The 24,697-nt window shown below is 63.5% G+C and overlaps 2 protein-coding genes across 2 annotated transcripts in view; one reads left to right on the top strand and one right to left on the bottom strand.

Moving 5' to 3' along the window:
• CAMSAP1 (calmodulin regulated spectrin associated protein 1) overlaps positions 1 to 12,215 on the top strand; it is a 36,196-nt gene extending 23,981 nt beyond the window's left edge. The window contains 11 exon segments of the mRNA XM_077753024.1: positions 1 to 87; positions 479 to 570; positions 1,076 to 1,160; positions 1,827 to 2,365; positions 2,367 to 4,054; positions 5,013 to 5,149; positions 5,745 to 5,933; positions 5,935 to 6,021; positions 7,387 to 7,502; positions 8,054 to 8,172; positions 11,075 to 12,215. Of these exon segments, the coding sequence (XP_077609150.1) occupies positions 1 to 87; positions 479 to 570; positions 1,076 to 1,160; positions 1,827 to 2,365; positions 2,367 to 4,054; positions 5,013 to 5,149; positions 5,745 to 5,933; positions 5,935 to 6,021; positions 7,387 to 7,502; positions 8,054 to 8,172; positions 11,075 to 11,377 (3,442 nt within the window). The 3' untranslated portion in view covers positions 11,378 to 12,215.
• Positions 12,216 to 20,803: 8,588 nt separating this feature from the next.
• LOC144222568 (potassium channel subfamily T member 1-like) lies at positions 20,804 to 24,303 on the bottom strand. Its single transcript, XM_077753076.1, has 3 exons — positions 24,246 to 24,303; positions 21,833 to 21,917; positions 20,804 to 21,759 (listed from the first exon to the last, which is right to left on the bottom strand). The coding sequence occupies exons 1-3, from the start codon at positions 24,274 to 24,276 to the stop codon at positions 21,639 to 21,641; spliced, it is 237 nt and encodes a 78-aa protein (XP_077609202.1). The 5' UTR covers positions 24,277 to 24,303; the 3' UTR covers positions 20,804 to 21,638.
• Between the last annotated feature and the right edge of the window lie 394 nt (positions 24,304 to 24,697).

Below are 24,697 nucleotides of genomic sequence, written 5' to 3' on the forward strand. Positions count from 1 at the left end.
GAGCCCGGCCGACCTGCTGCCGCCCGCCGCGCTGCCCCCTGAGGGCGGCCACAGGCACCGCCTGCACCCCGAGGAGCCCGAGCACCTGTGAGTCACCGTCCGCCCTCTTCTCCAGGCGGTTTGCACTTAGAACTGCAGTACGTTTTCTGCAGGGGTGACGGGGAAAGTAGTGGGGGATTGGCAGTGGGAGGACCTCCCCCCGCCCCCGTGCCTTCTGCTTCCAGCGCCCCCAGGCAGGGGAGGGTGTGCAGGAGTCGCTGTGACCCCGAGTTGCCATTTGAGGATATTTATCCCAGGTTTGAAGTTCTTGGTACTCTTTTGGCTTGTTTTTATAATAATTAATTTTTCCCGAAGAATCTATGATTTTTTCATACGTTGCTGTGATTCATGATTCTGTCTGTGGTTTATTGTAAACATTTGCCGTTGAACTTGAAGACCGGTAAACCGGTGATTCTCTCTCCTGTTCTTTCCCATTCAGGGGTAAAGGCGCCTCTGCCTTCAGCCCGTCGCACCCTTTACTGCCCCTGAGACAGAGACAGCAGAAGACCGCACAGGGGGACGGCCTTGCTGGTAAGACACGTGACCCCTGCGCCTGCTTCGGTCCTCCGCCCTTCCTCCTGCAGCTTTTGTCTTAGCTGATGGCCCTTGGTGGGTATTCCTACTCTGATGCGGTCATTCTAGTTTGGAAGGTTACAGTGGAAAAACTTTAATTTGTATTGATGTTTCTTAGGATTTATAGTCTTTATAGAAGACTATGATTTATAGCATCATTAATTCCATGAAGGATACGGAAGATTGTCCTGTCCTACCCAGTGAGCAAGGCCTTCTGCGTGTTGGTGTTTACTTAGAGTTCCGACGGTCTCCCGTCATGATCTGGACTAAATACTACCAAATTCTGTGCTACTTACTGAAACTCTTGAAAATTGCATTGTGATTGTCATGGCTTTTCTTGGGAACTTCTGGTGTTCTGGATTAGGATGCATTTGCTTGCGAAATGGTTATTATGTTGAAAGAATTTGAGATGCTGTGAAATCAGCTGTGTAACCCCGAACACCCTGCTTCCTCCACCACACAGATCAGCGACACCGGTCCAGCTCTTTAACGCGCGCGGATGGTCAACCACGGGGCGCGGCGGTAGCGTGGCCGGAAAAAAAGAACAGGTGAACTCTCTGGGTTTCAAAGAAGTCTCTGTGTGAAACGTTCCTTCGGCTAACACTGCCCTTCTCCCGAGGGGGTCCCGGGCCCGCTGGGCTCACTGAGCCCCACCCAGGGAGTCTGTGGGTCAGAACCCTTTCCTGACGGTGCTGGGGTGTCCTCTCCTCAACTTTTCTCGTTCTTGTGAAGGATTGAATCCCAAGTCAGACACGGGGTCCAGGCAGGCAGCAGAGAGAATCGCAAAGGTGTTTCGCATTACATAAGCTTTTGTAGTTTAGAAAATATGGTCTTATTTCACGGAATGGTTTTCTTACTGTAATTTGTAATCGTTCTTAAAATGTTTAGCTCTGATTTCTAGTCTGATAAGTGTGGGTATCAGTAAGTATGTAATCGTAGCATACGTGCTGCTGAAGCGGGCGCTCCATAAGTACGTAATAAAACCGCTCGGAGATCCTCAGTGACGTTTAAGGGCGTAAAGAGGCCCCGGGGCCTGCAGGCTTGGGAATTGCTGGACTCGAGCTGGTCTCTGGTTGTCCTCTGCTCTGGGGAAGGGTCTGCTCAAGTCCCCTAGACGCGGGGTTGGTGCTCCCTTTTGGTAACTAGTGCCTTGTCTCGTCGTGTGTTTGAGTCCCCTCCTCGTGTAGACAGGCGTGTCTCTCCCCACATTGCAGGCCTGTGTCCCAGCCGGCGCCCTTTGCTCTCCACCATGCTGCCAGCTGTGACATGGACCCCGGTTCTGGTGACAGCGTCAGCCTGGCCCGCTCCATCAGCAAGGACAGCTTGGCCTCCAGTGTCATTAACCTGACCCCGCAGAACCAGCCCCCGCCTGCCGCGCTGGAGACCGACGGGAAAAGCCTCCTGAACAATGTCGACATCGAGGACGAGGACGAGGAGCTCGTGGCCATCGTCAGAACAGGCGTGGCTCCCCATGGCGGTGACCGGGCCCCGCCGGCAAGCGCCAGGTCTCCCCAGAGACTGGCAGACGCCCTCGAGCGTGAGCCTGACGGGTTCTTCCTGGAGCCGCTGATGCCGGCCGTGCTGAGGCCCGCCAAGGAGAAGCGGGCCGTTGCCAAGGAGGACGAGTGTGGGGAGGGGCGGCCTCGGGGCCTCACGGGTAGGAGGCCCAGCGAGGGCCAGCAGCCCCTGGTGCGCAAGCGGGCGCCCAGTGGCCACGGCGGCCGGGACTCCAGCAGGACCTCTGCCCCGATCTCCNCAGGCGGCGGGCGGTTTCGATCCGTTACCTCAGGGACAGCCTGCCGATGGCTTCTTCCTCCACATAGCCAGCGCCGGTGACGCCGCCGAGCCCTGGGCTGTGCTGAGGCAGGACTCGGACTCTGACGTCGCAGACCTGGAGGAAGCCGAGCAGGATTTTGGCGGCGACGACCAGCCCGTGGTGACGGCCGGGGACGCCGGGGAGGAGGAGTCGGCCAAGCTGCAGGAGGACTTGAAGGTGCGGGAGCACGAGGACAAGGACGACGCCAGCGGCCGCTCGAGCCCGTGTCTGAGCACCGTGTCGCAGGGGAGCGGCATGTCTGCGGCCAGCGGCAGCGTGAAGATGACCAGCTTCGCGGAGCGCAAGTTCCAGAGGCTCAACAGCTGCGAGACCAAGTCGAGCACCAGCAGCTCCCAGAAGACGACGCCGGACGCCTCGGAGAGCTGCCCGCCCCCGCTGACCACGTGGAAGGCGCGCAGGGAGCAGAGCCCGGGCGGCCAGGCCGGGGACCACGCCAGCCTGCTGGCCTCCGAGCTGGTGCGGCTCCGCATGCAGCTGGAGGAGAAGCGCCGGGCCATCGAGGCGCAGAAGCAGCAGGCGGAGGCCCTGTCGGCGCGGCAGCGGCTGAGGCTCGGCAAGGCCGCCTTCTTGCACGTGGTCAAGAAGGGGAAGGCGGACGGCGCCCCCTCGCCACGCCAGCCATATGCGCAGCACAACGGGGACGGCCTCGACGGGGTCTCCAAGACGGACGAGTTTGTCGCGAAGGAGGAGGCGAGGGAGGGCGCCCCCCAGTCTCCGGAGGCGGACGCCGAGAGCCTGGTCTTCCTTCAGCACAGAGCGAAGGGCCCGGCCGCCCTGAACGAGCTGGAGGGGAACAAGGCGCTGTCCGCCGCGCTGCTGCAGGACGCCGGCGAGGCGGTGGACGCCGGCGAGGGTGACCTGTCTATCGAGAAGCTGAACGAGACCATCAGCACGCTGCAGCAGGCCATCCTGCGGATCTCGCAGCAGCAGGAGCAGCTGCTCATGAAGCCGCCCGCGGCCCCCGCCCCGGGCCCGAGGCAGGGCGGCCCGGAGCAGCCGGTGCGCGTGGCCGTCCACTTCGTGGAGCCGCTCTCCCCGCCCGGGACGGTCGCTCACCGCAAACCCCCCCGCCTCAGTCAGGGCCGGAATTCCCGCGCGGGGAGGCCGGCCGAGCTGAAAGTCCCCAAGGACAGGCAGCAGGCTTCCTCCCGCAGCAAGACCCCGACGCCCAGCGTGGAGACCCTGCCGCACTTGCGGCCCTGCGCCCCCCGGACCCCCTCCGACCCGGGCTGGGACGGCGTCGCAGAGCCTGGCAGTGACCCTCCCGAGAAGTACTTCTTCGACAGCTACAGGCTCCACGACGAGAGCAACCAGCGGACGCTTGTCTTGTCCTCTCCCAAGGACGCAAACATTCTGTCCGAACAGATGAGCCTCAAAGAAGCTCTGGAAAGCAGCGTGAAGGAGGCGGCACTCATCTGCCCCGTGGTCTCAGGGAAGGAGAATGTCCCTGTGGACGAAGCCCCCAGGGGCAAGGCCAGTCTCATCGAGGTGGACCTCTCAGACCTGAAGGCCCCTGACGACGACGGGGAGACAGGGGCCCCCCAGAGCGCAGTGGACCTCGCCGGTGAAGGTGACCAGAAGCCGGGGGTCGGCTTCTTCTTCAAGGTAAACTGCTGCCGGCGTCTTCTCTGATGGCCCGTCAGGATCTTATACTCAGAACGGGGCCCGCAGACCCTCCCCCAAAGGGCCAGGAGGGAAGGGTGCTGCTGCGCGAGCCCCCACCCCATGTCCCAAGGACCCGACTCTGCCGGAAGCACATGGGGCAGGGCCTGTCGGAGCGAATGGGGCTGGGTGCCGGTGAGGCTGCAGCCCTGTACCCGACTCAGGACCCCATGGGACCTGCGTGTGTTTGAGCCGCGGCTGCGGAGGCGCGCGCTCGGGGAGGGTTTTGTTTCTCTGCCTTTCTCGGGGTGTTTTCTTAGGCAGGAGGGAGACGGATGGTGGGGACTCCTTTCTGTTTTCATGGTTCTTCTCCCACAGGGCACAGGATTTCCCTTCTCCCAGAAGCAAGCAGGGTTTGGTTTTTGATGCTTTCGAACTGTAAATGAACAAGTATTAATCTGGGTGTCAGCTCACTGTGTGGAAACCAGGGTGTAGTTGTGCAGGTAAACTGGCTTCAGCAGGAGACCCTGAGGAAGGCGGCAGGTTAGGGCTGTTTTTTTCTTTTTTTTTTTTTTAATGTTTATTTTTGAGAGAGAGACACAGAGTGTGACCAGGAGAGGGTCAGAGACAGGGAGACACAATCCTAAGCAGGCTCCAGGCTCCGAGCTATCAGCACAGAGACTGAAGAGGGGCTTGAACTCACAGACCGCGATCGCAATCATGACCTGAGCCAAAGTCGGATGCTTAACTGATCTAAGCCACCCAGAGCCCCAGGTTGGGGCCGTTTCTGAGTGGGGTGGTTTTCCGTTTGTATCTTAGCATCTGTAGGGACAGGCTGATTCATCGGGGAGAAAAGTGAGCTCGCATGTGCACCATGCACTAACCCATTTTCCCTGCACACGAGTGTGCCGGGCCTGGCGGGCCGTGACCCTCAGTGTGATGTGCGTTGTCTGCTCTGTAGGATGAGCAGAAGGCCGAGGACGAGCTCGCCAAGAAGCGGGCGGCCTTCCTCCTAAAGCAGCAGCGCAAGGCCGAGGAGGCGCGAATGCGGAAGCAGCAGCTGGAGGCGGAGGTGGAGCTCAAGAGAGACGAGGCCCGGTAAGCCGGCGCCTGCTGGGCCCCTGCCCTCCCCTGCCCGGCCCCTGCCATCTGCCGAGCCCAGTCTGCCTAGTCCCCAGGCCGTCCTCCCTGCCCGGCCTGTCCTTTGCCACGCCCCAGCCTGCATTCCCCGCTCCCCTCAAGGCCAAGCTCCGGTTGAGCCATTTCTGGGGCTCATCTCCCTCATCCAGCACCACATCCCTGTGCTCTTAGCACTCACCCTGGGGTCGCGTGGCCTTGCCGGGGTGCCTGGGGTGCCTGGTGTCCACGGGTTGTGGAGGGTGCAGGAGGGTGCAGGTCCCTCAGTCCAGGCTTGGGGGCACAGGGTGCAGGGGCACGGAGTGTCAGATGTGGGGGTGTGGAAGTGTGGGGTACAGGGACCCGGGGTGCGAGGGCACGGAGTGTTGGATGTGGTGGTGTGGGGCACAGGGGCATGGAGTGTCCAACGTGAGGTGTGGTGTGCAGGGGTGCTGGGACACAGTGTTGGATGCAGGGGTGTGGGGGCACAGAGAGATGCTCCCGTACCGGAGCACGGGATGTCAGACGCGGGGTGCGGGGCGCAGGGACACGGGGCGCGGTGGCGNCTGTGTCGCAGGCGGAAAGCCGAGGAAGAGCGCATCCGCAAGGAGGAGGAGAAGGCCCGGCGGGAGCTCATCAAGCAGGAGTACCTGCGCCGGAAGCAGCAGCAGATTTTGGAGGAGCAGGGGCTGGGGAAGCCGAAAGCCAAGCCCAGGAAGCCTCGGCCCAAGTCAGTCCACCGGGAGGAGTCTTGCAGCGACTCGGGNGGCCCAGTCGGGCTCCAGCCTGTCCCTGGCCTCCGCGGCGACCACCGAGCCCGAGAGCGTGCACTCGGGGGGCACGCCTTCCCAGCGGTAAGAGGGGAGCGCGGGGGGAGCGTGGGGCGGGCAGTGGCGTTGTGTGTGGTGGTTCTGGGGTGATGTCTCGTGGGCTCTGTCTGGCCCGGCTGACCGCTGCTGGCGAGGTGGAGCCCTCTTGCTCTGTAGCCTCTACTGCAGCCACGTGTCTTTCCTGTGAATGAGGAGGTGCCCCCCAAATACCCACAGTTCCCAGATGGTGCTTCTGGGGGGCCCACAGTCCCCACTGTGTCGTCGCTAATCGTCCCATAGTGTCCCTGAGGGCCTGGACCCTGCTCCGGACCATTCGTTACATGAACTGTGTGCCTCCTGAATCCAGACCCACCTCTGCTCTCCTTTGTCTCCTTTGACCTTGATGCTTTTCAGAGAAGAGGCCAGTTCCCTGGGGACGCCCCCAGCCTGGATTTCCTGATGAGCCTCAGGCTGTGTGTTTTTGGCGAGCGGGTGTTTCCTGGTGTAGCCTGCCAGGCGGGTCCTAACTGGGGCTGTTTCGGCGGGGCGGAGGGGAGCGTCTTGCTCACCTGGAAACCCTTTTGTGGCTAAAAAGTGTTTTGGGAGAAGATGCTGGCGACTTTGTTGATCCCGCTGTTTGCTCAGGGGCCTTAGTGACCACTGCCCATTGCCTTGTCCCTTCCTCCACGGTCCTCACCCTGAGTGTCCTCCTGTGGCTGTGGCCTCGTTTTCCCTCTTCATGTGTCCGGTGGCTTCCTGTCACCTGAGTCTTGCAGAGGGCACACCTGGGGGACTCCAGATCCTGGTTGGGGTTTTGTGCTGATGGTCAGTCGCCTGGGCCAGCCGCAGCCCTGAGTCCCGCCCCCTGCGAGCAGCCCTGGCACCACCGGCTCCTTCTGTGCTTCGTGGACACTGCTCTGGGGGACACAGCTCAGGGATCAGAGTCGTCGAGACCTGGGATTTTGTACTGAGCGCACGGCGGCCCCTCCCTCCTTCCTCCCCGAGGTCTTGTCCCCCGAGTGTCAGCAGCACGGATGTCCCAGACCTTGTCCGCCGGCTTCCCGAGCCAGCAGGGACCCGGTGCGGCTGCCCTGCCCTGTCAGGGTGGAGCCTTCGGACGGACCCCTGGTAGAGGCTGACATCCCTCTCGCGGGGTCTGTTCTTGTCACTCTGTCATACCTGAGGTCTTGGACTTTTATATTTTGCCCGAGCCGACGCTTGTGGTTCCCAGGGCAGAGTAGACTGCCAGGCGCTCCCCTACGGTGCTGGACGTCTCCGCCACCTCAGATTTCCCCGCGCTGGTGGTGAGGGCTGGCTGCGTGTGGGGTGGGTGACGCCAGCCAGTGTGGGTGGGGGCCTGGGGGTCCCCGCGACCCTCCCGGTCCCGCCCATCGCCCGCTCCTTCGGCAGAGTCGAGTCCCTGGAGGCCTTGCCCACGCTGAGCCGCAACCCCAGCAGGAGCACAGACCGCGACTGGGAAACGGCGTCCGCGGCATCCTCCCTTGCCTCCGTGGCCGAGTACACAGGTAACAGCCTCGCACCCGTGGCCGTCACGGCGGTCACAGCACGTCCCTGCCTGGGTGGGGCAGGCCTTGCTCGGCTCCAGGCACATCAGCGGCCGGTGACATGCCTTTCTGTCCTCCAGGCCCCACGCCAAGTAGTATGTTCCTGGCATTGGGGCGCCTCAGTTTATTTATTTATTTTTATTATTATTATTATTTTTAATGTTTTATTTATTTCTGAGAGAGAGAGAGAGACAGTGTGAGCAGGGGAGGGTCAGAGAGAGATNTTTAATTTAATTATTTTATTTTTTATTTTATTATTTTATTTTATTTTTAAATCAAAGAACAAAGCAGAAAGGGGACAAGGCTAACAGCCACTTTAATCTTTTTCTTAGTGTGTAATCGAGACTCTTCCGCACAGGTTTGAGGTGACTGTTACTTTTCCTCTTCAGAAGCCTGGGCCTTGCCGACGAGCCTGGCCACCCGGCTCCGGGAGGTTGTCGCCTTGCTAGTGAGTGTGCGCCTGCAGCGCGTGCCTTGGGGGGTTCCATTTGTGGCTCTCGCCTGTTTCACAGGTCCCAAGCTGTTTAAGGAGCAGAGAAGCAAATCAAACAAGCCGATTATTCACAACGCTATCTCTCACTGCTGTCTGGCTGGAAAAGTGAATGAACCTCACAAGAATTCAATATTAGAGGCAAGTATCAAATGTCAGCACTAAACTTTTATTATTCCTTATTGAAGTACAGTTAGCGTGCGGCGTTCTTAGCTGCAAAGTTTTTATATAGAAGAAGGTGTACAAATTAAGGGTTCTTCCTAAAACTGAACTTGACTAACACGTGAGGGTAGCTGTGGCCGTGGCTCTGACCGCCCTAGTGCTGGTGTCGGGCTTGGGGGAGATGGAGCACAATCACTTGGGAGCTGTCTGCGTGGCGCTCTGTGACACGGGAGTAGGGGCAGCGTGAGGGAGCGCAGGCTTCAGACGAGCCACGCTGGAGCACCTTATACGTGGGACGGAGCTGGTGGCTTGGGCAGGGCCGTCTGGTGAGAAGCCAGGGGAGAGAGAATGGTAGACGTGGTGTGTTAGCAGAGGACAGTGTGATCGCAGGTAACGGGGGAGCAGAGTTTGTACGCTCTGGCCTGGGCTGCCGTGGTGGCAGGTGGAGACAGGAGGAGCCAGCGGGGGTGTCCTAAGGGGTGGGGGGGCGCGCGGCCGCAGGGGTGGCTCCGGTGTCCGCTCAGGTCACTGCGGAGTCGGAAGTTGGGTGAGGAGGGCTGTGCTGACCGCTGCCTTCTCACGGGCACCGCTGATCCCAGCTGCTGCGACAACAAGCTGGGCCTTGGGTTCTGTATTTTATTTTGAGAGAGAGTAAGGGAGAGCTCGAGCTGGGGGAGGGGCAGAAGGGGAGAGAGGAATCCCTGATAGGCTGTACACTCAGAGCCCCACTCGGGGCTCGATCTCATGACCTGAGCCAAAATCAAGTTGGACACTCAACTGACTGAGCCACCCAGGCGCCCTGGGCCTTTGTTGTTTTAAAGGTGAGGTGATGGCGGTCTCGGCAAGAATGGTCTGGAAGGCATTTGGAAGCAGAGACTCCAGGTTAGGACGTGAGTGGGGGGTCAGTGTCGGGTAAGCGATGCCCTCCGCACCACACGGGGCCGCGCGCCTCTCCTTTGATGTCTCATTCTGGTCTGGGTGCCGAGGGTCTGTCAGGAATAGATCCAAAGGTCCCGGCTGTGAAGCTGACGTCCTAGGGTACAAGGCGACCCTTGCGAGAGGATTCTCGGGCTCCTTCCATAGGAGGCTAGACAGGAAGTGGTCCTCTGCGGGGCTCGGCTCCACGTCCTAGTGTGAAACCCGCCGCAGACTGTGTGGACGAATGGGCGTGGCTCTGTCCCCATAAAACCATTTGCAGCAGCAGGCGGTGGCCACGCTTGGCCTGTGCTGGAGGCGAGGGGGTGAGGGGGTGAGGGGTAGCCCAGAAGGGCTGGGCAGTGGGTCCGGGGAAGGGTGCCACAGGCAGGTGGGAGCACGGCGCCCGGGTGCCAAGATGGGAGTGAGCCGCTGGGCGGGAGGAGCTCGGGGAGGACGGGGGGCCCGGCTCCCCGAGGCCCCGTGGGCAGAGGAGGGCCAAGGACCGACCTGCCTTCCGAACGCCACTTTGGCTGTGGGCCGAGCACGGGCGTGAGGGGAGCACGGGTGGCAGTGGGGGCAGAACGGGCGGTGTCTGGGGGCGCGTCCGGTTCTGGGGGCACTTCTGCACCAGTTTCGTCGAGTTGGGTTCTGTTTTTCCCCACTAGTCTTTTAAAATACGTATTTGTTAATTTGAATTAATGACAAGCTGATTATATTTTGACAAAACCAATGTGTGTTTGTGAAAAATAAGCATATTTTCTAAAGCAAAAAATAATTAGGAAGAAAAACAGCAGTTTCACGTTTTTACCAATCTTTCAAGTTTCTGGGTCCTCGTCCGTTCCCGCTGGCAGCGTGCTCCGGGGGCAGCGTGCTCCGGGGGCACCGTGATGTTGCCTCTGGAAAAGCCCCCCGCACACGGGGGTGGGGGAGGGTGTGAAGGCGGAACCTGGTAGCTGTTGGTGGAGGGCAGTGACCTGGGAGCCTCGGGACCGGGTTTGAGAACCGAGGGGGCGGACAGTGAAACCAGGGCTTCCCGAGCACAGGGAGGCCTCTTTACAAAGGTCGTTAGCACAGAGCGCTTAGTTGAGGGCGCGGCGGGGCGATGCGTAACAGCACCCACAGGGCTGCTCGCGGCAGCGGCGGCAGCGGCGGCAGCGAGGGGTCACACGCTCACCACACACCCCACCTGGAGGGCAGAGCAGTGGCCGCGGGCGCCACGCCCTGGGGGCGCAGAGGACTGTCCCGCTTGGCCGCTGCCCGGCCCGGCTCCCACCAGCCCGCCGTCCGTCCCTGGACGCCCGGCTCCCGGTCGTTCTGCGGAACAGGACCCCCGCACCGGCTGGCCTTTGGGGCCTTTCCAGCAGAGCGTCACGGTTCTGTCTCCTCCGAGTGGTAGTGCGAGTGAGGTTCCCCTTCCTCCTGCGGCTACTTGCCCCGGGTCACGTAGCCGGGCGCCACTCGTGGGGCATCCGGCCCTTCGTGCTTTCCTGACGGTGCCAGCAGGGCCGCTGTACGAGGCGTGCATGCTGGTGTGCGTGCTTCGGCGTCCCGAGTGCACGCCTCAGACCAGAAGCGCCCAGGCCACCGTGACTCTGCCCAGCGTTCAGAGCAGCCGCCTACGCGAGTTCGATCCGCTCTGCAGCAGGAGGCTCCAGCGTCACCCCCTCACCGGCACTCGTTGCCACCTCCCTGCTGGGTTGGGGCCTCCCCGGGGGGCGTCCCGTGGTGACCCACGTGGTTTTGATTTGTGTTTCTCTGGTGGCTCGTGTTGTGTGTGACTTTTCTCCGCCTGTTAAAAGCATCTTCTGTCGCACAGCTAGACCCAGGTCTGTGCCATGTGACGCCGCACTGGCTGGTGGGCCGGGGGTTGGGGGGTGCTGAGCACCCACAGAACGCTGTGGCAGCCCTGAGCGTTGGAGTGGCGCTCAAGGCCCCGTCTCTCTTCCTTTACTCCTCGATCCAGGAGCTGGAGAAGTGTGACGCCAACCACTACATCATACTGTTCCGGGACGCGGGCTGCCAGTTCCGGGCGCTGTACTGCTACTACCCCGACAGCGAGGAGATCTACAAGCTCACGGGCACCGGCCCGAGGAGCATCACCAAGAAGATGATTGACAAACTGTATAAGTACAGCTCGGACCGAAAACAGTTTAACCTGATCCCGGCCAAAACCATGTCCGTCAGCGTGGACGCCCTCACCATCCACAACCAGCTGTGGCAGCCCAGGCGGCCCGCGGCGCCAAAGAAGCCCCAGCCTCGCAAATGACACGGGCGCCGGCGGGGTGGCCTGGGGACGTGTGCACGGGGCTGAGAGTTCTCACTTCCGTGCGTTTGGGTACGAAGCGTGCAGAGTCACAGACCTTTTCCAGCAAGGTGTCCGTTAACGAAAGGAAAACTTCCCGGGCTCCCCGCACACGCACCGGGCGCTGGGCGGAGCAAGGGGGGCGGGAGGAGGCACCGGGTCGAGCGGCTCGGCCGCTGTTGGCCACGGAGGCTTGGCCGTGGGGTACGCGTGTGGTGGGGTGTCCGGGCAGTGCATCCCTTTACTTGAAGTTCTCCTCAGTGTGGATGGAAAGTGATGTCCTTCGCTTTCTCACCTCCCACCCCAGCCCCTGTTTGCACGTGACCTGACCCCCGGGTGCCGCCGGCTGTAACCCTGCGGGGTTATAGGGCTGAGGCTCGGCCTCGGGTCAGGGTGTTTGAATGTCGTTAGGAAAGGAATTCAAATTGGGGGAATCTTGCTCATTTGAGAAATTGTATGATATTTATTGATTGTGTCTACTGCCAATGTTTATATCCGGTTCTACGATTTCTGAAAAAAAAAATCCTTGTTCTTTGCTGCTCAGAAAACGTTTACTGAAAATACCAGTTCACTAAAAGCACTGAAATCTGCAAAGTCTGTCTTCTACTAAGCTGACGTTTACAGACGTGGGGACGATTGCCGCTACCATGCGGTCACGGGGATGGCGAATGGTGCCACCAACCGGCGTTCGCCTCGTTGGAAATAGATGAGCTGAGCAGATGACGGCCATCGCTCGCGGAGTTTTGGATCGCGCTCTAATGATTTGTTCACTTTAATAAAGACAGATTTTGGTAAAGTAGAACATTTTTCCTTCTGAGCGTGTTTCTCCCGAGAGGTGACACGCCGAGCTGGTGCTGCCCTTGGGGGCTGTGTCGCACCATGACTCTTCTGTGTCCCCAGAGGTGTGTGTGCTGCTGCGCGCCGATCGGTGATTTTGTTCCGCCGGGTATTTAAAAACGACCTAAGTGATGGTTTGCGATGGAAACGGCCTTGGGTTTTCTCTGCACTGGTCCAGACGGTCGTGTCTCGGGCCCCGCTGGGTATGTGCCACAGCTCCCCTCTGCCTGGCCGTGTGACTCGCCAGCTGCTCTGAGACTTGACCCAACTGCCAGAAGATTCTGGAGTCACAGAAGATTGTGGAGTCACTGACGTCAGTTTTGCACACGTTTTCTGGGGCATGTTACTTGAGCCTGCGCTGAATTGCAGCAAACACTACAGGTCGATGGGAGAAGGTAGGCAGACGCAGCTGCTCCCTAACTCGGGGTGTGGACGCGTCAGGGAGCCTGTGTGGCTCAGGGAGGAGGGGGGAGGCCACCAGACTCGGGGAGCTGCGGGCCCTCCTCCGGCTCCCTCTGGAGACACGGTAAGTGCCGGGGCCGCGGCAGCTGCGTCCTGGGAGTGAGTCGCGGGGCCGCCAGCCGAGGACTTTGCAGGGGCCCCGTGTGACCTTGTTCCTGTGATTCTCACTGGGTGCTTCGTTCTAGCTGTGTGTTTATATTCTACTGTATTTATTTTATGAAAGCACTAAAACGTAAAGTAATTAACTTGCTTTGTATTAGTCACACGCGTGTGAGCTCATGGCTCCCTCTGGGTTGGTGTCTCGGCTCTGTGCTCTTGAGGAATTTCACGTTTTTAGGTAACCGCCGCTCCTCTCGAAAAGCGCATGCTTCTGGCTCACGGAGCAGGGAGGCCTCCCAGCCGCTTCCTTTGCGAAGTCGCCACCGGCTTCACCACGGCGCTGCCGAGTGGGCGGGCGGGAGTCTTCTCGATGAGACTCTGTGCTCCCGGCGGACAGCTGGGCGGTCATTCCCGCCAGACTCGGGAAATTGAGGATTTCCTGGGTGCGGCGGGGCAGCATCCGCGGTACTGGGACCGTTGGCGTCCGCGCTGTCCGGTGGGCAGAGGGCGCGAAGGGCTGGTGCACACGCTCTGGGCTCTCTGTGCGCTGACTGGGTCGGGACGTCTTTACTCGGGAAAGTTTCAGATGCGGGATGCATCTCACGGTCAAGATGGTTGACTTTTGTGGCCTGAGGGGGCGAACGTTCGTTTTCAGTCCCCAGGGTTGTGGCGGGAGCCCCGCGAATGCCTTGTGCCTTCCGACCGAAGCCCCACGGTGCGTGTCCGGACGCAGGGCCGGCGGCGCCAGGTGGTACGTCTCGTTCGGGCGCCCTGGCTGCCGTGTGGGATTCAGTCCCAAAAAGAAAGCGTTGACCAGATGCTGGGATGTGTGAAGTTGAAGTCCTTGGTCTTGACAGAGCCCTGGGAGCCCGAGAGGGTGGGCGTTCGAGACAAGTGACACTTGAGCGAGCCCCACGCTGACATGCACGAGGGGCGTGGATACGGATGTGCGTGCGGCACGTGCCCTTGGGCCTTCCGCCCGTGTCCTCGGTGCGCCACTCTTCTGGGCCCTTCCGTGAGGCGGAGGTGAGGCGGAGGGGCCGTGGTCAGGCCTTGGCTGCACCGCAGCTGTGGTTGTCCTGTGGACGGGAAAGCGTTTGCCCGAAATAGCTTTCCTTTTGGAAGGAACTCGCGTCGCCTTGCCAGTCGGTGCCGACTCCCTCCGAGGCGCGGGTTGGAGCGTCCTTTGTCATAGTGCTTCACGCGTGCGGGGGCCGTGGCCGCCCCGCTGCCCCATCCGGCGCGCCGGGGAGAAGCAGGCCGTGCCCAGGAGGAGGCCATCTCTTCGCAGCGCTCAGGGCGCTTGCTGGCTGCTCGACGGCGCCGGCGGGCGGGTCCTTACGGCGGCAGCGAGCGCGTACACGCCGCGGTCCCGGCCCCACACGCAGGCGCCAGGCCATGGAAGGCGGGTGTCGGGGGAANCCTGAGCCCCGCACGGCCCCGCAGCGGGGCTCCTCCACTCCCCTTCGTGCCGGTGGCGCGGGCGCAGCTGTTCCTGGGATGACGTGCCAGCTGATGCGGGCGGTCAGAGCCACCATCCGGGCCAGAGATGGTCTCCTGGCACCACGCCCTTGTTCTAGAAAGAACGGAACCGCACCGGGCCTCCCTGTTGTACATCATCACGAAGAGGGGGCGCCAGGGTGCGCAGGGCGCTGTTCCGTGTGGTGGGATAAACAGACGGGTGACGCAATCTGGGGGTCCGTGCGCAGCCGGAGGGGCCACTGGGGCCCGCGCTCACGGCGCTGCCGGAGCCCCGCGGTCTCCAATTCCAGGGGAGGCGGCGTCTGCTTTTTGGCCTTTTATTCCAGATGATGTTTCTTTTCATTACAAACCAGCCCTTGTTTTTCTTTCTTTTTTTTAAGTTTGTTTATTTTGAGAGACATACGGAAGGGAGGAGAGAGAATCCTGAGCAGGCTCCACACCATCAGTGCAGAGCCCGACGCGGGTTCGAACCCACGAACCAGAGAGCAGGGCCTGAGCCGAAACCATGAGTCAGACGCCTCACCGGCCCAGCCCTGGCGACCCCCAGTTCTCCGTACGCCGGGGCAGGGCGCCCCCACGGAAGAGTTAGTGACTCACTAGCGTGCAGCTCGCTGTGTTTCACAAAGTGCCTTTTCAGATGTGTGAGCGGACGGTGCGTGGCCACATCGGCCTCGTGCCAGAGCTGTGGGCTCCCAGCGCCTGGGAGAAGCATCCAGAAGGGCTTTGTGGAGGGAGGGCCGTGCGGTAAAGAGGCTTCAAGTGACCTTAACTGCTGAAAAGGGCCCCCCCCCCCCGAATCTGGGTGTGCTCCGGTTGTCCCGCCCACCAGCTGTGGGCTCGGCGCTGTGCCAGGCACACCCGTGGGACCCACTGCACGTTTGGGGTTAATTTGGCAGAAACTGTCCCTGGTAGGGTCCGGAAACGAAGAAGCAGAGGGTGGGAAGGGGATTGGGGGGGGGTTGGTGATGTTCCAGGTCAGCAGCCGGGACTCCGGGATGTCAGGTCCCCGGGGATGGACAGCCTATTTTTGTAGGAAATAGCAATGCTACTGACACTTTGTACAAAAAACTCCGTGCGTGCGCGCGTGCGTGCGTGTGTGTGCATGTGCGTGCGCCCGTGCGCGCACGTCTGACGTGTGGAGTGAGCCTGTTGACCAGGCTGCAGGGCAGCGTGACGGCTGCAGTTGCTGTAAGCCGCCCCCCCCACCCAGGTCCCCCAGGCCCGTCCCTGAGGGATGGCGACCCCGCTCCCCTGCCCAGCGCTTCAGACTCTGGTCCTTCCGTACGATCCTCTGCAGCACATCTGGAGATTGTATGCTAGAGGTTTGGGTTTTTTTTAATATGAATTGGTTTTTTTAGTCCCAGGTTTATATAGTTAATTTACCGAGACTCTGCGATCCTGACTTTTTGGCTTTCAGATAAAAAGGAGTACGACACAGCTTGTTTCGCACCCGTCCCCTGGGATTGTGGTGCAGGCGGGATGCGGGTGGGCGGCCCCGGCTGTGGGTCCTGGAGCCCGAGTCGGGCCTGCGTGGCCTGCGCGGAGCTCGCATCCTTGCCTGGGCTAGAAATGGACTCACCAGGTAAGACAGTCCCTGCTCACCAGGCAATTAAATCTCAGATTTGTTTCTTTAAAGCCTAACAGTTGCGTTGAAAATACGATGTGTAAATAGTCACGAGGGTGTGGGCGCCAGGAGCCGTCTCTCCCCCCTTGGAGGGACATGGCTCACACCGTCCCTGGTGGCCGCAGCTGTGGCCCTCGTGGAGTGGCGGGGACGGGAAGTGCCAGGCGTCGATGGCCTCCAGGGACACCCTTGTCTGACACGCGGCCAGTGAGGCTGGGCCCCCCGCTGCTGCTGGGCCCCCTGCGGCCNNNNTGCAAGCAGATCGTGCAGGGGTGATGGGAGATGGGCCTGGAAGCCGGGGTGTCCAGGGCTTGAGGGGAGGCGGCTGCCGTGCTCGGGGCCCCGGCCCCGCGTTTCCCTGATGACCACAAAGCGGAGCGTGTCCCAGGCCTTGGCGGGTATTCCGCTTTCCTCCTGTAAGATGCCTGTTCGCGGTTTTGCCTGTTTCCCTGCCGGGCTGTCTGTCTTTCCCTAATTAGTAACAGCAGGTGAATTTCTGAGAGAGGAGACGCAGGACAGAGTCCCGTTCTGGGGCTTTTCCCTGCCTGGCTGGTGTCGTGATAAACGCGAGCCCCTCAGACTTACTTGCCCAGTTATCGTCACCCTCGTCAGAGCCACCACGGGGCTGCGGAGCCATCCAGAAACGAGCCGGTGGAGCGTGTGTTCGGGCTTCTGCGTTTGGGTCCCGGTGCGCCTGCAGCCGCCTTCCCCGCCGTGTGTGGTGGCAGCGCCGGCCGCTCCTCCGGGGGCTCGGGGACGCCGCGCCCCCCCCCCTCGGCATCCGGCCTCTGGCCCGTGGCCCCTGCGCCGTCTCCCGGCCTGCTGTCTGCGTCGGGCAGAGTAGGGACCCCGGCGGTGTGCACGGCCTCTCCGGGACCTGGGGCTGTGCTTGGTGGATGGCAGAGGGTTAAGGCAGCTGCCCTCGACGTGGGAGGTGACCCTGGGCGTCCTGTGAACCCGGTGTGCTCACAGGGGTCCTCGGAGGTGCGGGAGGGAGGCGGGGAGGAGGTGTGGCTGCTGCAGCAGAAGGGCCGGCTGTGACCGCAGAGGAAGGGACTGCGAGCCCGGGTCTGGGGGAGCCCGGGTCTGGGAGGGAGGGGCCAGGATCTGGGGAAGGCGAGGCAGCGGACCCTCCCCCAGAGCCTCCTGAAAGGCGTGAGCCCCGCTGGCGCCTTCATCTTCGCCCAGGGACACCTGCGCTGCATGTCTGATCTGCGTAGCCGCGAAGGTGGCCCGCCGGTGGTGTTTGCGGCTGCTGTGCCCTGTGCGCCCGTCTGTCTGCAGCACCTTGTCCCAGTCACTTCCCGCGACCCGGTCATAAGTCTTGATCGTTGGGAAAACAGGCGCTCCCATCAAGAAGGGCTTGAGTATTTCTGTGCGACACCGTCTACATGTCCCCAAACCATCCTCAGGAATGTGTAGTCTCCTGTGTATTTGTTAAAAATTAAGAAAAATTGGGACACCTGGCTGACTCATTCGGAAGAGCATGCGTCTCTTGGTCTTGGGGTCGGGAGTTCGAGCCCCACGTTGGGGGTAGAGGTTGTTTAACTAAACAGGTGAACTTTTTAAAAATTAGGAAAGATTGAAAAAAAGTGAAATGAGCTTTCAGCAAGGAGGCTAAAATCGTAAAAGTTGGAAGAAACGCGTGTTCAAAGCAGACGCTGATGGAAGAGAAGACGCGGGAGGGCTGGCCGGTGAGAGCAGGGCCGGGACCCGCCACACCCGCCGGAGGCGCCCGAGAGGAGGGAGCTGCGGTCGGCTTGTCACCGCTGAGTGCGTGAGAAGTGACCCCAGCAGCGTCGTGGGGGGTGGACGGCACGCCCGGTAGCGGTCAGGAGCGCACGCGTGCACGCGGCCGGCCGTGACTCGCGCTGCGGGCGTAGGAGAGACGGACCGCGCGGAGCAGTGGGTAACGTTGAGCACGTGCTCGTGAGAACGTGCAGTCAGGACTCGTGTGCTGGGGACGCCTGCCCGAGGCCGCCAGCAAGCCCCGCGGTCGGCAGTTGAGACGCTGTGAGGACCCCCGCGTGGGGCGGGACGGCGGCCGGGCAGTCACAGGGACCCGCCCTGGGCTTGCTGGACACCGGGCCGGTTCCGAGCGAGGGAGGGAGCTCTCACGTCCAGAGCGGCGTCCGGAGGCCCCGCGGGAGCAGCTCCGGCACCAGCACCTGTGTTCACAGGGAAGGGAGGAGGGAGCCCGCGCGCCTCCCGGCAGCCTCTCCCCTGCTCTGTTCTCTGGACTTTCCGGGCTGGCCGTCGATCGCCGGTTCTGAGTTGTCCGAGACAGAACGGTTGTCTGCTGTTCCCAAATAAAGTCATTTTGTGGGTAGAGTAATGGGNACAAACTCAAATCCTCATTTGCAGAAGTTCGGAAGCGCCCTCGGGGAAGCGGAGGGACAGGTGACGACGAGCACTGGCGCCCAGGGAGGACCTGGAGGGCAAGCCGATGGGAAAGAGCTTTGTGCAGAGGGGCGAGGGGCGCCCTGCTGAAGGCCGCGTGCGGCCGCTGGGGAGACGCCGGGTACGGAATGCGGGGCGTGGCCGGGACACAGCTGGGGAGACCCCAGGTCCCCCGGGGGGTCCCGGCCAGGGGGCTCCACAGATGGAGCACGGCGCCAGGCGCGAGTCCCCGGACACGGCGTGCAGCCTGATCAGCTGACTCCGGTTTGGATTTGGGGACCAAGGACAAGGGTGCCTGTCCGATGTCCTGTCTTTCAGGCTTGGGGAGGGGCTTTGAGGCCCCCGGGGCCGCCTGTCCATCTCTGCACCGGCTCTCAGGGAGGCAGGAGGCAGTGGGGGAAGGTTGCCCTTGGAAGACCCCCACCCCGGGCCTCCTCAGGGCCCACCAGTTTGGGTGATGAGTGCCCAGGACCCCCTCTGACCTGAAGGGCCAGGACCTCGAGATGAGACAGAACACGGGGCTGTGGCAGATGCCCAGCTGGGGGCTCCGACCATGGGATGGGGCCACAGGGAGGTGGCCTGGCTGAGCAGGCTGCCTGGCACAGCCCCCGATGGACCCCGGAAGCACAGGGCCGGTGGCTGTGAGGACTGGGAGCCAGGCACACTGAAGACCCCCCGGGAACCCCCTCTGACGAGCCCCTCTGAGAAGCAGTCGGCTTCTGGAGCCAGGAGACCCCAGGGGCCTGCCTGTGTCACGGCCAAGAGGCTGTGTGAAGTGCCCCCTTGAGGCAGGGCCCCTGCAGAGTGCCCTGGGCGCAGGGGCCCCTCCCCTGAAGACCCCGGGCTCTGGTGGTGTCACTCATCGCCAGCGCAGTGCTCTGCAACCAGGGCGAGGCAGAGGTGCCAGAGAACGAGCGGGGTCCCGCGGAAGACACCCGGGGGACCTGGCCTGGCCCGGCTCCGTAGGCGGACAGTGTGGGCTAGAGAGTGCCCTCCGGGGCGTCGCCAAGCTCCTGCCGGCCTCACTGTGGGGGAAGGTGGCTCTGGCCAGCCGGCTGCCCCTGGGGGCTGGGAACGCCACAGTTGTGCCCCCGGCCCAGCCCCGGACTTAGAGCGCCCCCCGGTCCCCTCCCTGGGACCTCAGACCTCAGCGTGCGTCCGGCCCGCGCGGCCCTCGGGTCCCCCCCGGGGCTGGTGGCCCGGCACGTGTGCGCACAGCTTCCCAGAACCTGGAGTCCGGCTTGAGGGGGCGCCGGGGAGCTGACGGGGCCCGGGGATGTCGGGGGATGCCCACCCCGGGGGCCAGACGGGGTCGCGAGTTCCTCCTGCCGACACAGGGCTCGTGGCCAGTTTGGGGGCTCCTTTTCCCGTCCACGTGGGTGGACACCTCCCCCCGCGGCTTTAGTGGCATTTCGCGTGACGCTGTGTCCCTCTCCCAGCGCATCAGTGGGGCTCTCCGACACGCTGTTTGCTCTGGGGTCTGCCGTGCCCCCGCCCCCCGGCCTGTGCGGGCAGTTCTGTTAGCTCAGGGGTAAGACAGGAGGCATCAGCCAGTGCGTGTGACGACCCCTGCTGGGAACCTGCTCCTCGCCAGCTCCCAGGGACACACCTCCTGGTGTCTCCACTGTGTGAGGGCGCCGTCCCCGCCACCTGTCCCGGTAACCCCGAACTCGCAGGCCCTGAGTCCCACCTGGTCCCCATGGCAGGAAGGGTCCTCTCCCCCTCTGCTCCCTCGGGGAGCCGGGCAGTGGGTGCCAGCAGAGGGGGCTGGGTCCCCTGCGGCTGGGTGATGGTGTGGGAGGGGTGCTGGCTGGCAGGACCCCCTGAGCCGCTGACACCCTGCTGGGACGGGCCCTGGTCCCCAGGGGCCCCCGCAGCCCGTCACGGTCCAGGGCCCTGGGCGACCCCCACCCAGTCCACAGTGCCTGCCTCCCCAGCCCCGCCACACCGAGGGCTGGGACATCACCCGGCAGGGACCCAGGCCAGCAGGGCGCAGGGGGAGAAGCTGGATGTGGGGCCTGGGTCGCACCCCTCCCTCAGGGCAGGTCCCTCTGCCCGCTGTCGCCCCCTGGAGGCTGTGCTGACACTTTCCTTCACCCGGATTCGTGGGGTGCTCTCCGTGGACACGATGGACACGAACTTGGATGCCTTTGTGCTGGCGCACACCCCAGGGGCGGCCCTGTCCTCTGAGCGGGGGGCAGGGAGGGGGACCCAACACCTGCTGGTCTTGGGAGCCCAGCACACGACCCTGAGTCTGGGGTCCCTGCGCCCACCGCGGGGGCAGGCCTGGGCTCCGGGCAGGGCCGCTCACCAGGGACACCCCCGCCCCCCCCCCCGCCGCAGCGGTGCTCCCCAGCTGCCGGTACCCGGCTCAGGCCAGCAGCCCTTCCTCGGAGTGGGGGCTTCCCTGCGGGGTCCGGGTGGGGTGGGGTGAGACGGGGCGGCCGTGAGGCCATGGAGGGAGTGCCTTATAAACGACCATCCTCTTTGCAGAAAGCATCCATTTAATAGAAGATTCCAGCACTGACTGTGCAACACCTGTCACACACAGTCACAAAGGAACCACAGCGGCTTGTCACCATCGGCCACCGCCCAGAGTCCTTCCCTTGCTGAGAGAGCCAGGGCCAGCGGCCTGCAGCGAGTTGTGCTTCCATCGGGCGCTAATGGGCACCGAGTCCCCTGTGCCAAGGCCCCGCCCCTGCCCAGCGCCCAGGGGCCGGTCCTGTCAAACCAGGGGAAGGACGTCTTCTCCTCCCTCGTCACCAAGGCCTCCCTCGTGTCACCGGGCCCCTGGGCTTCTCGAGGGGCCCAGCTGGACACTTGTAACTTTCTTGCCGTTATGGCTTCCCTCTCGCGCCCACTGCTTGGTGCTGGGGAGCTCACCGCCGGGGACCCCTCGGGGCCACACCCGCACAGTCGTGTGGCCAAGGCCAGCGCAGGAGCCGCGGGCGAGCCCCGTGAGCGAGCTGTCCGTATGCGGCTGGGGAAACCGGCTTCCACGTGGGCTGTGTGTGCGAGCGAGTGCGCGCGCGTGTCGGGCGCAGCTCCTTCCCTCCCCACGCACCCCGGCCTCACCCTCACCCCGCAGTGCGGCTGGGGCGCCGGGACCCCTCCCCACGCAGTGGACCCCGTCACGAGTTGCGGTACGTGGGGACACCGATCGGACAGGTCTGTAAAAACAGGTTAAAAAAGGCCTCCCTCCCGCCAGCTCCTCCTGGTGGGCGGAGGCGCGCTGCTCCCTCTCGGCGGCTGCGCGGGGCTCCGGGAGGCGCTCCCGGGAGGCGGGGGCCCCGCGCTCCATGCGACGCGGGGTCGGGCGGCTCAGAGCTGCGTCTCGTCCCGCGTCTCTGGGCTGCAGGAGGCCAGCCTGTTGCCGCAGGCGTCCTTCCGGCCCTCGGAGCTGCCGGCCACGTGTGCCAGGGGGTCGGAGCGGATGAGATACCTGCGGGGGAGGGGAGAGCCCTGGGTGCTGGCCCCGTCCCGGCCGGGCGCCCGTGCGGGGACGCGGCACCTACACGATGTCGTTGGGCTCCAGCCGGGTGTCGGGCGGGGGGTTGATGAGGACGTAGGACAGCGTGTTCTGCTGGTCGTTCATCTCGTCTGCGAAGACAGGGACGCAAGGCCGGGGTCATTGAGGGGCCGGCAGCCACCCGCACGGGCGTGTCACGGAGGTGGCAGCCCTGAGCAGGGGCACGGAGCACACCTGCGTCCCCTGCACAAATGTGCACGCGCTTTGACGCACACCTGGCGCAGCCCTCCCGCTCGTCACCCCGCCCCTCTGCGCCAGGCACACGCCTCGTTCCAACTCTCTGCTTTGGATGCGTGTCCCTTCCCCCACGACGTGTCCCCGCTCCCTCCCCAGAGGGGCCCCTGGTCTCCGGCTCACACGTGGCTGTGGGGACGCAGCACCCAGCGGGGGAGCGGGCTCTGGAGAAACAGCGGTCCTGTCACGGACGTCCCCTGGCCACGTAGAGGACTTGGGGGGGCACACCCTGGCAGAGCCCTGTGCTCACGGGCAGGGTGACAAATAGCGCGTGGCCTCCGTTTACCCCTGTGGTGAAGTCTAGAGGTTTGTGACCCCGGACGGACGTTAAGGGGATGGGCGCTGAGGGGGGGCGCCACGGCCGGGCCCCAGACCGACACGTTCTGAGCGGAGCACAGTCTCACCCCTGCAGCCACAGCAGCTTTGAGGGGGGCGGCTCAGGCTGGGACCTGGGGGGCAGTGGACCCCTGCAGCCAGCGGGGTCTGCCCCGGAGCGCACGGCCTGCCCGGCCAGTCGCTCTGCTGGGTGACCTGGGTGACCGCAGTGGGTTGGGGGCCCTCTGGTGGAAGCTGCTGGCCGCGAGCAGCATGGGGGGAGGCTCACCTCGCAGCCCCGGACCAGCATGTGTCTCCCAGTGGGCTTCACGGAGCTTGCAGGGGAGAGGAGGCGGTGCAGGGGAGACGGCCCTTGTACACCCCAGATCCCGGGCACCAGCACCGGGTCAGGACCCAGTAAGGGGGAGAGTTTGGTGTGGGGGCGGAGCTGCCAGCCAGTCCCACCCCTCCTCGAGGGGCCTGGCAGCCCGACCGGGTGCCCATCTTCTCTTCCCGATGGGTGCATTCGTGCCCCATGGGACCCTCCGCACTCGGCCTGGGGCCCCGCTGCTCCCCCAGGGGGAAGCAGGGGTGGGAGGTGGTCAGTCACGGGCCCTGGTTTCCCCAGAACAGGTCAGCTTGGGGGGGAGGCAGGGGGCTGATGGTGGCTCTCCTGGCAAACGAGCAAAGGCAGGGTCACCTCCCTGCTCTATCCTCGCACCCCCTCCCCCCCAACTCTGCAAACCAGGTGCTTCCACTCTGCCCCCAACCTCGGCTTCTGACTCCCGGCCCTGCCCTGGGGTCCGGACCTCACCAAGCCTGCACGCTCCCTCCAGGGCAGCCGGTGAGCAAGGGCTGAGGGCACACAGCTGTGTCCAGCAGGTTAGTGACGATGCCCTCTGTGTGGAGGGGGGCCACCCTGCAGCCCTGGCTAAAGGGGCCCCCTCGCCTCCGGTGCTGCGTCCTGCCCCGGGCACCTCTCTGCGACCACACGTGGGCAGGGCCTCCGTAACCACCACCAAGTTCTGGTGACCCCGTGGTGAGGCCACCCTGGCCTGGGAGCCTCCTCGGAAAACGACCACAGCTGGGTGCCGTTTGTGGAAGCCGCGGCCCCGGGACCCGTGCCCGCGGGGCTGCAGACCTCAAGGTTTGCACTGCGGGGCCTGGGTGTGTCCCCTGGGGGTCAGCCCTGTATGCAGGGGCCGCCCCAAGGCGCCCGGGCATGTGGGCCCCAAGGCTTCCCTGGGGCCGCGTGGGCCCCCTTCTGGGAAGAAAGGGGTCCTGGCAGCGGGGCTGGTGGCCCGGACTCTGCTCTGACTTCTGCTGGGGCCTCGGGGCTGCTCTGGGGGCTGCGGGGTGACCTCTGGGAAGAAACCTGAGCCCCTGGGTGAGAACTGGCGCCGCACCAGCTTTGCCTCAACTGGAGAGCGAGACCCCGTCCTGAAGCCCCCGCTGGCGTGTGGGGGTCACCTGTCCACTGGCCCAGACCTCAGCAGGCCCCGCCGCACTCGGGGTTGGGACCCCGGCCTGGAACTGTCCGGACGCTTCCCCAGAGCGGGGTGGGCTCAGGGCCCCAGGGCATCGGGGCAGCTGCGGGGCGGTAGCCACCAGCGTGTGGGGACAGACGCAGACAGCAGAGCTTCCTGAACTAACGGGTGAGCATGGGGGGAGCAGCGGCCGCCAGGCGCCACACACCCCGCGGGCTTCCTGGGGACAGTCCCGTCCTCCACACATGGAGGAGGGGGGCTGTCAGGGGCCCCGAGGCGGGCCCACCTGGGACCCTCTCCTGTCCTGTCCACCTGCTTGGGGGGGGCACTGGGCTGCCCCCAGTGTGGCCGGAGCAGAATTACCTTGCAAATATCCCAGGTTTACCCGATTCATGACATCACTGGCTGTTAAATTTGCTACATCCTCTACGGAACACACAGGAAGAGGGACAGACAGAAACAGAGAGAGAGAGAGGTCAGCAAGCAGTGCGCGGCGGCCGCACAGCGGGGTGGGACAGACAGGCAGCGGCACACGGGAGGCCGTGCACACGCCCGCCGGCCCAGCCGCCCGGGGAAGCCAGGCCGTCGTCACCAGCAAGGCAGGTCCCACTCTGCCAGGCTCTGGGGTCAGCGGGCTGGGGTCGCCGGCCGTGGGGCCCAGCGCACACCGAGGGCCCTGCCCGGAGCCTTGGCCTCAGGGCCCAGGCAAGGGGCTGGCAGCACCGGGCCAGGCAGGGACACTGAGGGGTGAGGGTGACTCATGCAGCTTCGGCGTGGCAGGCGTGGGTCGCCAGACTCTAGCCTCTGATCCCAGT

Source organism: Crocuta crocuta, unplaced genomic scaffold (genome assembly GCF_008692635.1).
Source record: "Crocuta crocuta isolate KB4526 unplaced genomic scaffold, BGI_CrCroc_1.0 scaffold971, whole genome shotgun sequence".
NCBI classification, from domain to species: Eukaryota; Metazoa; Chordata; class Mammalia; order Carnivora; family Hyaenidae; genus Crocuta; species Crocuta crocuta.